Source organism: Zonotrichia leucophrys, chromosome 1A (genome assembly GCF_028769735.1).
Source record: "Zonotrichia leucophrys gambelii isolate GWCS_2022_RI chromosome 1A, RI_Zleu_2.0, whole genome shotgun sequence".
Classification (NCBI taxonomy): domain Eukaryota; kingdom Metazoa; phylum Chordata; class Aves; order Passeriformes; family Passerellidae; genus Zonotrichia; species Zonotrichia leucophrys.
This window is the reverse complement of record NC_088170.1, coordinates 6518107-6531564: the sequence shown is the minus strand read 5'-3', so window position 1 is coordinate 6531564 and position 13458 is coordinate 6518107. Positions and strand designations below refer to the sequence as shown.

The 13458-nt window shown below is 41.0% G+C and overlaps 1 protein-coding gene across 3 annotated transcripts in view; it reads left to right on the top strand.

Moving 5' to 3' along the window:
• The window catches only part of KIAA0930 (KIAA0930 ortholog), a 53341-nt gene that overhangs the window by 34612 nt on the left and 5271 nt on the right, over positions 1–13458 (top strand). For all 3 annotated transcript variants that reach the window (XM_064736644.1, XM_064736635.1, XM_064736625.1), the window contains exons 5-9: positions 3887–3988; positions 4414–4554; positions 6599–6793; positions 9383–9545; positions 12127–12282. In XM_064736644.1, coding sequence (XP_064592714.1) covers positions 3887–3988; positions 4414–4554; positions 6599–6793; positions 9383–9545; positions 12127–12282 — 757 coding nt within the window. The remainder of the gene's footprint in view (positions 1–3886; positions 3989–4413; positions 4555–6598; positions 6794–9382; positions 9546–12126; positions 12283–13458) is intronic.

Below are 13458 nucleotides of genomic sequence, written 5' to 3'. Positions count from 1 at the left end.
GTCTTCCCTTTTCCACATAAAGTTACCAGTACATACCAGAAACATTTCAACATCACTGTGTTGATCTATAGAGAGGCAAAGGCAATTCCATATGCTGTGAAAGCATGTTTGCAGTTGGGCATTTAATTGTTACATCCACTACTGGGGCTGTTGGTTTTGGATAAAGAAAATCCAGCTGGTTTGGATCTGCATTTCTGCTCTGATGGTTCTTGCTTTAGAAAATGTCTCCTGCCCATATGCAGCCAGATGTTGATGGCCTAAGATTTGCTGCCCTACTTGAGACCTATGACAAATTTACTCTGCTCACACAATTGAGTGCCTGTGGCATGAAGCCAGTATGAAAAAGGCTGACTTTATTTTGCAAACTGTTGGCTTAACAATAAGATCTCCACAAAGTGTATTTTCCTCAGATGTGCCTGACTGGAGATGAATTTGGGAGGGTGTTTTGTTGTTCATTGGCTGGTGTGAGAGCAAGGATACTTGGAAAAGGTCCTTGTTTCAGGCATTGGTGCAGGTAGCATTTTTGTGAAGTCTGATTGCTTTCTAATGACGTTCTTGGTCTTAAATCTTTCTTTTTAATTCTATTCAATATGCATAAAGGCTGCAAATAAGGAAAAGCAACCCTCTCATAATTATCTAATATCTTCAATTATGTTTTGTGTTGGATGGTTTGTAGCAAGAATGTCATGAACTTGACAGCCTGGTCAGATCCCTAGGTTTTGGCATGTTCACAATGGGCTAAGATTTGACAGGTTTCTTTAATTCAAGGCTTTGTTTGTAAACAAATGTGGAAGCAAAGAAATCTGCTTGGTATGAATTCCTTCTCCCTCTTTACCTACTCATTAATCTTTTTGGAATGAAAAAATCTTAAAGCCTTCAGCTGTTTAAACAAAGTCACAAACCAAGTCACTAAAGGAGTTCAGGAACAGCTTAGGAGGGAGAAATGTGCAAGAGGAAGCATAGTGATAGGGAAAGAAACAGAGGCACAAGATGCAAATGAGAAACCAAGTGCTTGTCCTCCTGTGAGCCATTGTCTTGGTTTTGTCACTGAAACTACAGAAAAGCAAAAACTCTTTGAAAACCTTTTTAGTGTTAGAGAATCAAGGCATTACTTGATTCTGGCCAGGATGTTGTCCTGGCTAGGATGTGCAACAGAAATAATTTCACCCACACTTTGCCTGGATTGTGCAGAGAAAATCATTCCATCACACATAATTTTTACTAGATTTTTCACATACTTATATAGTCAAAACCTATAGAAATTATTTCAATGTTCATTGGTCACACATTACATACTTCATAGTATTTGGTTCCCTCTTGGTTATCAATCTCTTCCCCTTAGATGTTAATTAGGTTCTCATTCTTCATTCTCTTATCTCTCTTTTCCCAGACCAGGTGTCTCCTGCCAGGGGTGATGTTTGGAGTTGCTGTTAGTTAATGGTTCTCATCTTTTGTGTATCTTCCAGTCTGTTGAGATGTTAAGCTCATCAGGTCTTGAGTGATAAGTCCCCTGAATTCAATTCTCTTCCCCCTCACCCCAGGGCAAAGGCGAACAAAACCCCTGACTAAAGTTATAATAAAAATTTTTAAATTTGGTATCATTTCCAATGGTTTGAGACAATCTAAATAGAGGTGAGCACGCTGAAATGAGTAAACGCCCCCTTGATTCCAACCAATTCCTTTCCCTCAATAAGAAATGAAATACTAAGTGAAAAAATAACATTTTATTATGAAACAGACACCAACAGTCAGGGGGAAAAAAGTAAATAACTGCTAGATACCAAACTGCTATAACTCAAAACCCCGTGGGAGCAAAGAGAGCCCCAAAATGCCAGAAATGCCTGTTCCCAAAATGGCGCCTGCAGGAGGCAGCCATGTGGCCAGGGAAGATGGCGTCACACTGTTCCCTTCCAAGATGGCGCCTCCCAGGTGACCATGTGTCCCAGGAATAAAGTGACAGGATGGTGGGGTTTTAAACAGGAACACACTCCCAGAACTAAAGTGATTTCATCTTTTATTATAAAGCCTAAAGGTTGAAGGGCCTGTGGGTCAAGCAGGAGTGTTCCTGATGGGCAAGGTTCCCCGTCAGAGCTGGCGTGGGATCTTCTTCCTTTCTTGAGCAAGGATGTTCCCAATGCTCCACAGTCTCACCAACTCGGATGCCCCCTTTTTATCCTGTTTTTTGTCCCTTTGGATTGGTTTCTTTTTGGATCCTTCATTTGCATGAAGGTTTAATGTGCTTGATTTGGTCCTTCACAGTTCGGTCCAGGCTGGCTCGTTTTTCCTTGATGGGGTGGTGCACTTTACTTAAGTGCAATACAGTATGTTGAATACCAAATTTCTTATAACTACCATTTCACAATATAACAACCAAACTTTTTAACAGCACATGCTTAACAATTATTAACTATTTTACAACAGTTTCTAACCTGTTTTTGACAGTGACAACCCTGCCTTCCTCCTGCTGCTTGTGGGCTCTGCACCTGGCTGTGGGTGAGGGAAAGGAGCGGCCTGTGGGCACTGGCACAGCATGGCCAGGTCCCCTGAACTTGCTGGCTTTTTTTGGCACTGCAGGGAGGGTTCTCAAAGTTCACTTTAAATAGTTTCTTGTTGCAAATGCAATTTCTACAAGTAGCTACAGTTGCAAACCCAAAGCTGCCACAAAAGAGAGACATTCTCTGTTCTCCACAGTCTTCTCTCCTGGCATGGCACAGGATGGCCGGGGCCCTGAGCTCGCTTACTTTTTTTGTCACTACAGGGAGAGTTCTCAAAGTTCACTTGGAATATTTTCTAGTTGCAAAATGCAATTTCTACAAGTAGCTACAGTTGCAAACCCAAAGCTGCCACAAAGAGAGAGATTAGATTCTCCATAGTCTTCTTTCCAGGCGTGGCACAGGATGGCCTGGGCCCTGAACTCGCTCACTTTTATTTGTCACTGCAGGGAGAGTTCTCAAAGTTCACTTCAAATAGTTTCTTGTGGCAAATTGCAATTTCTACAAGTAGCTACAGTTGCAAACCTAAAGCTGCCACAAAGAGATGGTCTTCTCTCCTGGCATGGCTGCGACTGAAGCGAGGGCTGCTACAGGTGGGCACCTGTGGAATTTGCTCCCAGACAGCCCAGTATCCTAACTGCAGTCTCCCCTAGACAAGGAAAAAAACCAAATCAGAATGAAAAATGGCAAGTCTTTGCCTGAACAAAGACCAAGTAGCCTGTGATGTGAATACTATATAGCCAAGGGCCTGGAACCTGCCTCCACACCAATTTCAAAAATGCCCGTAATAGCACCCCACACAGAAGGTCTGCAGCTGTAGGGTCAGAAAGATACAGTAACAGTTTTGGGGTGCAGATAGATGTGGAATAAAATAACATTATGAATCAATCCAGGACAGCCACACTACCCTTACTGAGGGTGGTTGATCTTAGTGTGGTACTAAGTAAACAACAACAGATTAAAGTAAAGGTATTGGATCAGCTGCTTCATGATAACTTTCTTGCACTGTGACATTTTACTTTGCAGCACATTGCAGCAACTTAAAGGCACCTGAAAGTGATGATGAAAAAGTACCGTGATCTACTGTAGTATGGTGAGAGGTCAGGTACACACAGGGACATTGACTGTGAAGGAATGAGTTTTTAATTACTTGTATGTGAAAGGATTTCTCAAGTTCCATTATTGCAAATCTGGCTTTAGACAGAAACCAGCTCAGCTGTGCTTGCAGGATGCCCAGCATCTCTAGTGCCCATCACTGCTCAAGTGAGCAGTGCCAGCCTGAGGTAATTACTTGCCCTGTAAAATACTTTTGTAATTACTTGCCTTGTGTTTGGTATGTCTGTTCCCAAGCACATTTAACTGAGAAGTGACATCTCCTTCTGCATCTTTCTCAGCAAGTGTTTGCCTCTCCAAGCAAGCACCCGATGGACAGTAAAGGAGAGGAGTCAAAGATCAGCTACCCCAATATATTCTTCATGATTGACAGTTTTGAGGAGGTGAGTTCCTTGTTGCAGCAGCAAATTTTTATTTTATTCTAGTTTTATATCCTGATTAGCTGTTTTCTTGTACCTTTTGATCAAATGTTTTTGGCCAGTTGAGGGTTATTTTCTGCTAGATCTTATTTTATTTTTATTTAACCTTCCTCTCCCTTTAATGTTTGAAATCTGATCTTAAAGCTGGATTTTGGCATTGGTGTTGATGATGGGCTAAAGCATGACAGGTGGATGTGAGAGCTGCTCATCTCAACAAGTGATTTGCTGTGTGCACTGCCTGGAGTCTGTTTGAAAGGCTGGGTGGAACATTCTGCTCCCTTTCAATTTATGTTGAAAGTTCCTTGGGCATCAGGACAGCCATGGGAATCTGAATGTATTTTGATTTTAATAACTTTGCATCAAAGTGTTTCATCTTGCATCTTTGGCAGGTTTTCAGTGACATGACTGTGGGAGAAGGAGAAATGGTCTGTGTGGAGCTGGTGGCCAGTGATAAAAGCAACACCTTCCAAGGGGTGATTTTCCAGGGGTCCATCCGCTATGAAGCACTCAAGAAGGTCTATGACAACAGGGTAAGGAGCTTCTGAAAGACAGTGTCCTTTGCAGCAGTGCTGCTCTGACTAGATTTTCTTTGTGGCTGTCAGCTTTGTGTCCTGTTAGATCAGCTACTTCATAGTCTGTCTTTTTTGGCTTTGCAAGTTAGCTGAAAGCTGCTGATTTTGCCTCAGATAACTGAGTATTCAGACTGGGAATATTCCTCTGCTGTTTGCCAGGAGGAGGGAAGGGAGGGATACATAAACACAAGTGTGACACAGGAATGGACCTGAACAACAGTTCTTGGAGCCCCTTCATTTTCTTGAAAAGTCATAGATATTTCAGTGTTCAGAGAAGGTATGATTTCATGGGAAATCTTAAACTCTGGTTACTACCTTGTGATAAAGTGTATTTTGCTTCATTGTATTTTGCACTTGGCTGTATTCAAAAAACCCCTGTAGCCTCATTGCCACTGAGAGAAGCTTTCTTTGCTTTCTACAGAGACATGAAATACCAGCACTTTCACCTTCAAATTCAGTACTTAGTGCCGAAATCAAGAGCCAATAAACTTCTCAAATGGTTTATTATGAAGACAATCCTTAGAGGTTTTTAGAAACAAACAAAAGAAATTCTCACAATATCTACTGTGTCTTTAAATCTCTCTTTGTTTCTACCCTTGTCAGGACAGTTCCTGAATAATTTCCCATCTCCCTGTTTTAAATGTGAGCCATTACACATTTCCAGCAGGTTTGTGAGAGAACATGAAACAAAAGTTGTTTCATCATCTTGTGGCTTTACACCATCAGCAGCTGGGTTATTAAAATAAGTGGGAATGCAGAATCACTGAAGACAACATAAAAAGAAAGCCCTGCAGTGGAAAGATAAGATTTGATGTGGTCAAGTCACCCCATAGCCTAGGAATTTCCTGACTGACCACACAGCTACTGGACGTTATTTTGTTAGATGAAGTCAAATTGTTAACTCAATATTTCATCATGCCAGAGGCAAAACTTGAAATTTTACCTTTTTTTTACAGAACAGGAGTAATCTCTATGCTTTTGAAGATTATTTGATATCAGTTGTTTCAAGGAAGGTTTAAATTTAATACTAGGAAAAATTGCTTTACTGGAAGAGTTGTCAAACACTGGAACAGGCTGTCCAGGGAAGTGGGGGAGTCTCAGCCCCTGAGATATTTAACAGATGTGTAGATGTGACACTTAAGGACATGATTTAGTGGTGAGCTTGGCAGTGATGACTGGACTTAATGACCTTAAAGGTTGTTTCTAACCTAAATTATTCTAGGATTCTGTAATTCTCACTACAATGCAAGCTGATGAGCATGTTGGCCTTTTCATAACTAACGAAAATTGCAATAAATCACTTAAATTTATGGATAAAAGCTGAAAACTTAAGGCATCATTTTCACTTAGCAAAACCTCGACTGTTTTCTTATTGGTCTGTTCCTTTTTTCAGTTCTCAGTTCAATTTTCAGTTCAGTTGTGCTGACTAGAAATTGAGCCCCTGTGTCTGTCGAAGGGATTTAAAGCTGTCAGGGTGTCTTGGTGAGCCATGCAGTGCAGCTTAGCTGTGCATGGGGCTGGTTCCTTATTTTTTGGCCATGACAGTGGGAACATAAAAATGTCAGAAATTACTTGGGACAAGGTAGTGACCCAGTTGTGGGGTGTGCCTTGCTGGTTTGAGGAATCGTGTGTGTATGTCTATTGCTTTTTGGACTCAAATGATTGCCCCAGCACAGGCTGCATTGAGTTGAGCACACACCTGCCTGTGCTCTCATGTGCCACAGTGTGTGGACCTGAATAAAAACCTTTTCTCTCATTGTGCCACTGCTTACTGTGCTTTTTGGGTGGCTGAAGGAGCAGTTTCTTCTCAGAACCTGTTTTTGTCTCTGTAAAATTACTTTCTTTTTGGAGATTGCTTCAGATTGTGGCTTAAAATGTTTCTTAGGAATTATTATTCTCTATGGTTCTGCCTTTTTCTCAGATAGCTGCTTTCAGAGGATGTTGTTTTCAAGTGGTAGAGCTGTTATTACATGTTTTTCTCTCCTGTCTCCATGCATTGTAGGTGAGTGTTGCAGCTAAGATGGCTCAGAGAATGTCTTTTGGCTTTTATAAATACAACAACATGGAGTTTGTCCGAATGAAAGGACCGCAGGGAAAAGGACATGCAGAGATGGCAGTGAGCAGAGTTTCCACTGGTGACACTTCACCATATGGGACTGAAGAAGATTCAAATCCAGACTCCCCAGTGCATGAGAGAGTAAGTAGCAAACAGAAACACTCTCTTAAGGTGAAGCATGAACATGCTTTGTTCCAAAGACAGGAGGGCAGGTTATTGGAAATGCAGGGCTACCAACGAAGGGAGAGAATGATGCATCTGACTCCATCTTATCAGAAGGCTAATTCATTACTTTATTATACTATATTATATTAAAGAATGCTATACTATACTAAAGAATACAGAAATGATACTTACTGAATGCTAAAGAGGTAATAATGAAAACTTGTGACTCTTTCCAGAGTCCCAACACAGCTTGGCCAATGAGTGAAAACAACTCACACCAGAATCCAATGAAACAATCACCTGTGGGTAAACAATCTCCAAACACATTCCACACAAGCACAACACAGGAGAAACAAATCAGATAAGAATTGTTTTCCTTTTCTCTGAGGCCTCTCTTGCTGCCTTTCAGCTTCCCAGGAGAAACACCCTGGGTGAAGGAATTTTTTCAGAGAATGTGAATGCCACAGCAGGATGGAACTGGGTTAACTCTCATCCAGGTTCTGCACTTAGGTTTGTCTGTGTGTAATTTGGTTGTGCTCAGTGTGTGAGATGGATTCTTTAACACAGTTTCCCCTGAGAAAATGTTGAGTACAGAGATGAGTGGATGATTCATACTTCTGGAGGAGTGCTTTGTTGAAACAACAGCAATCTTGATGCCAGGGAAACCAATGATTCTGCCTGTTTTCTAGAAAAAAACAAAAGTAGATTCCTCTTCTGTGCAAAGTGGGATTTACCTAGAAATGTGGAATTTGTGTATTATGTAGGTTGCTTGCTAAACCTCATATTAAGTGGTGCTTTTAGGTTGTGCCACTGAGGAATGCTGCCAACACGAATCCTGTATAATGCTGAAACAAAGATCATGGATCCAGATCCAGCATCATATTCATACATATGCTTAATTTTAATGCAAGTGCAGTAAAATGCCAACAGAATCAGAGCACAGATGCTGATTTGGCCTTTATTTAATCCTGAGCCTTATTTTCCATTGAGACTTTTTACCTGGTTAATGGGGATTAGGTGACATGTCCTCAAAATACCTGCACAGACCTGGTTGGGTCAGTACCTGATGGAGTCTAGCATGGTTTTCTGTGTAGTGCAGCTAACCTGTATCATTTAAAGATCTGCAGAACAGCTTCTAGAGGTCTCCATGCAGGCAGTATGGTTTTTGTTTCTGACTTGGTAAAAGGCAACCTGAGCTACCAGCACAGAACTCATTAACTGGATGTTCTTGCTCTCTACCACAGCAACATAGCCAGAAGACATCAGGCCTGGAGGAACAACATGATTTTTTTGTCTTCAAGGCTTTCAGTGTCAGCTGGAAAATGTAAAATTAAATTTGATAATGTGTTACCACTGCTTTTTGCTAATGGCTTTAATGCTGATGTGTCTGTTTCTGGTTCCCCCTACAGTGTGATATGAAATGACTCCCAAATTAAATACAGAGACAAGCACAAATTAGAAATGAAATGTGCTGGGAAGAGGATCAGTTGGGTGTTACAATGCCTGTCTTTTATTTTTTTAGCATTAATGATAGAGGCACAACATGGAGTGAGTTGTGTTTCTGTACTCAACCTGATTTGGCTGCCATCATCACTCCATGTCACCTCCCTCTGCACTTCCTTGGACAGATAAGAGCAGTGTAATTTGCCAGCCCGGGGAGGTTATGGGATAGTTAAATGGATTGTGTGAAGAAAGAAGGACAAGATAAAAATACTCACATCCATTAACAAAGTAGTTATGCCTATTTTCTTCCCTTTTAAATGAAACTATTAAAACTGTTTCATTTTAAAACTATTAAAATAGTCAAAGCCGGTACATCAGCACTAAGTTTCAGTTCTCTCCAAAACAGGCATACTTGGCTTTAATTGTAATTTACTCAATGGCAACTACTGCTCTGAAGGAAGAATGTCTCCATAGTTTTGTCCCTAACTTGAGTTTCACCACAGACAGTTCCATCCCTGTATTTCTCATCACTTGGACTGACCAAATCTTCTGAGGCACCACAGCTCCACTTCCTCCTTCCAGTTTTGAAACATGACACACATAAATGAGAACATTGACTTAACTTCTGCCTCAGTGTGCTGGGTCAGGAATTTGTGACCCCAGGAACATTGACCTTCTACAAGGATCCCATGGGACAGCCTCCCCAGTAGGGAAACTGCTGCCTTGTGCATGCCAAAAAATGGAGATGCACATTTTGAGTGTGTCCAACACAGTATATTCTTATTAAATCTTCTGTATTTCAACATGCAAAAATAAGATTGACGTTCTTGGTGCCTAAATTACTAATTTTGTGCCGTTATGACTGTAGATCCTTGCTAAAAGTGAGCATCTGAGGAGAGAGGTTTTTCATTTTTCATGTAACAGTTGAGGGTTGTGATACATCAAAATATTTTCCCCTTGATGAACCTCTTGAGGTGATTGTTCAGTCTAAATTCTGTAGCCACTTCAATAAAATGGAGCTAGGTACCAGCTATCATTCTGATTTTTACACATATGATTGCCTTGTGGCACATGGAGGGAAAGCCAAGACTTTCTCCAGCATTTCTTTTATTTCCTCTTCAGGTTACTTCTTTCAGCACACCACCAACCCCCGAGAGAAACAACCGCCCCTCCTTCTTCTCCCCGTCCCTCAAGAGAAAAGTGCCCCGAAATCGAATTGCTGAGATGAAAAAGTCCCATTCAGCAAATGACAGTGAGGAGTTCTTCAGAGATGATGATGGTGCAGGTGAGAGAAGTACTGACAGCCAAACAGACCTGTCTGGAGAGGGTACAGAGCTGTGGAAAGGGATCCCAGTGCAGGGTTTTCAACAAGGCTTGCAGGGTGGAAAAACATGAGCTCTGCATACAGCCAGTGCCTCTCTGAAAATGAGATTTTTCATAGGCTTAAGCATCTCTTTGAAGGCTGGAGCCCACAAGTCCTGAATATATTAAAATTTATTTTGTGTGGATCCATTTGAGAGAAAGTGGAGCAGCTGAAATCCTTCCCTTTCCCAGATGCCACAGTCTCTGGGGACACTTCTCCAGGTGTAGTGGGGTTGGACATGTTGTGAGGAACACATTCTTTGAATTCTAATTTGATCCAGAGTTGGTTAAAGCTGGTGAAAAGGCATTTACTTCAGCTGGCTTTGAATCAATTCTAAACTTTATAGAGAAAATGTAATGAGTTTGTCATTACATAATAGTTTAATGCCTTGTGGAACTCTTCCTTTAAATCCTAGTTACTCAGCAGGAAACAACTGGCAAGGTGGAGCCTGACTCAGAATATAGGATATAAATCCCAATCACATCACTGTCTTGTGAGGCAGGAAACTCAAAAATATCCATGTCCAAATTGCTTTCTTTGTGTTTAAAAACATTTCAGTCAACAAATCTGTCTGTTAGCATTCTAACAGATAAACCCAAAGGTAATTTCCAGATTACAAGTAGCAAAGAAAGTAGCAAAGAAATTGCCTATCAGCAGCACTGGACCACCTTAGATAATAAAGAATTGCACATTAAAAACCAAACTGAAGTGACAATGTTCAATGCAAATTCTGTGACAGCTTAAACTGATGGTAGCTAATTTAATTTTTCAATAAAAACTTCACTCATCTCTTTTTCCCTAATTTGCCTAATCAGAACATATGTTATTTCAAATGAGATGTGTTTTAGTATATTTTACCAGGCACAGGGTAGTGTGGGGAGAAGGGCAGCTTTCCTCACATGTAGTCCTGTTTCTGGTATCTTCATTTTGGAGGTTGCCCAGGATAGAACAGAGTTTGAGGTGTTCCAGAGGAAGCCCTCATGGGTTGTGCAGTGCCTGCTCAGGGTTGTCTTGTGGGGTCTGATCTCAGAGTCTTTAATGATAATGATGGACTTTTTACTTTAATATCCTTTTCCTTCTAATATATTTATGGAAGTAAATAAATTCTGGGTTTTTCAGATATTTTATAGCATTCATATAAAATACCAAGAAATGGATTCTAAGTGTTTTGACTTTATTGATCCTCATCTGAAAAATGAAAAGAGGAATATTTTAACAGCTTATGCTAGGAAGATTGATCTATTAAAAATTAGTTTGCTGTGAGAAATAGTAAAAAGAATTGCTAAATTTTGTAAAATTGCTATTTTTTTACAAATTTCAGAAACCTGAGTGTCCTACCAGTGCTCCTTGGGAGCTGCAGTGGTGAAACTCTTCTTTTGGCATGAGAAAGCCAGGTGCAGATGCAGAAGATGCAGAGACAGGAACACAGATTTGGGTGCATCTTGGCTTTGTGGGTGGAGGAAAAGATGTGGATGGTGTAAAGATCAGCAGTGTCCCTGGTACAGCCAGTGATGCTGCAGACAGACCTGTGGTGAGCAGGAACAGCCCATGAAGGACCACTTCAGGGGCTTTGCTGTGTGCAAGCTGTGTGCAAGCATGATGCTCCCAGAGTCAGATCCTTCTGCCTTGATCACCACAGAGCTCCTGGCATAGTGGTCATGCATGGGAAGAGGTAATAGACAGCTTGGCTATACACATGTATAGGGAAGGAGGAGAAAGATTTTCACAGTTTTTTTCCCTCCCACATTGCTATGCATCTTTCTAGAGCAGCTGCCACCACATATTTTCCTCTTTGGATCACAATCTGCTTCCAGTCCCAGAGCTTGGATCACTCTGGTTCAGATTCAATCTATTGACTATCTGATTTTAGCCCTGTGGAACTGAATTTTACAAGGAAATAGAGCAAAGATTTGCAAACACTCCAAAAATGCAGTATATTGGCTGTGAGAGAGACCTCTATGGAAAAACTCCTCTGGCCTACAGGGGACTCAGTATCTTTTTGTTTTAAAAATTGCCTGGGGACATCTAAACTAATTCTGAGAGCAATGGCTTAGCTGAAAGGCCCTAGGTATGGCTCAGGGTGTGCATGGAGGTGTGCAGGAAACTGAAATATTAGTGCTGAATCTCCCCATGTCTGCTAGATAGCAATTTTCTTCAAAAGAAACAATTTCCATTTTGTTACCCAGGTGAATTTCTGCATGAGTAAGTACTTAATTTTAGGGTTATTCTATGATTTTGTGTATGAGGGAAGGCTGAGTCAGTGTTCTGCTGGTGCAGTGTGGTAACACAAGCCCTCTCCTGTCTGTTGTTTTCAGCTTCAGTGTAAATGGTGAACTCTGCTAGGCAAGATCTGCCTGGTTTTTAAAAAGCAGTTATGATAGTGTCCTGCATGTGATTTGTCTCTAAGCAACAAATGGGAGGCTTTCCTCTCTTTTTTGAGTTTCAGAAGTGTTCCAGTGAAGTACAATCCCCTGAGGCTTGCTGTCTCTCCCTGCCTTTGCAGATCTGCACAACGCGACCAATCTGCGCTCACGCTCCCTGTCGGGAACAGGACGCTCGCTGGTGGGCTCGTGGCTCAAGCTGAACAGAACTGATGAAAACTTTCTACTCTATGCACACTTAACATACATCACTTTGCCATTGCATCGAATTTTAACAGGTAATTTTGACATCCATTGTGCACAGCCCACCAAATACTTGTATTTGTACAAGTATTTCTCTTTAATGCTGATGTAAATAGGAATTGATTTCAGTTTAGAGGAAATTACACATTCCAGTTAAAAAATGGGTCATTTGTAACTCAGGATGGATTTTGAACAATGTTTCAGCAAAAAATATAATTATTCCTTATGATCATTGTCTTACAGCAAGTTAGCTGGAGTTACCAAGCTTACTCACTCTCACCACAGGCGTTTTGGAATTCACAGAAATGTATTGTTTCTTCTGGCATTTAATATCTGCTTAAGAGGGTGGCACAAATGCTTCCATGCTCAAATACTGGCTTTGAGCTTGAACATCCTTTCTGAGACCTAATTTGTTGAACATGCTTAGGGTATATATTGAGATACACAGAAATAGGGCATGAAGTTTCTGGACTGTAAGGCAGAATTTTCATCTGCAGTTTTTCCCTACTCACATTTGTTTTAGCTTGACGTGTTGTGTAAGCCCTGTTTCCAAGGCCTTTTTGTAATTAATTTTTTTGTGCAGTGGCAGCTTTCCAGGTCGCAGGAGCATTACATGTGGGGCAGGGTGAAGTGGGAAAGGTGCTCATTTCTCTTGGTTAGTTAGGAAACCTGTACTAAGGTATTAAAATCCCAGTGATAGTGATCAAAGTACTTTTTAAAATGTCTTGAGTTTATTGATCAATTTCACTCTGACCCTTCTGTCCATGTTGGATAATCACACTTCTCTCACCTTCTCCTCAAATGTCAGATGATCCAGTTCCTTAGTCATCTCTGTGGCCCTTGACTGGACTCCCTCCACTGTGTTTAATTCTTCACAGAGGTGTGGCTGGAGCCATTTGGAGCTGGGGATTATTTTTTGCTCATGTCATCTTCCTTGTGCAGAGGCATTTGATCAGCCTTTTAATTGTGTGCTCCCTTTTCCCATGTTCCTTGTTCTTTGTGTAGCCTAGAAAAGGACATCACAGCCCAGTTTCCAGATGTTTCTGCATAGTGCCCTGCTATGTTGGTTTTACTGTGCATATTTAGAAAGATGCCCATGATTATAACAGAAGTTTTAAGGTTCGTATTCTGTCCCACTTGGACAATATGGAATTAAGGAGCCAAAAAGATGAATGCTTGTTTTTGAGTGCATAAATGTAGGCTTTGGGCTA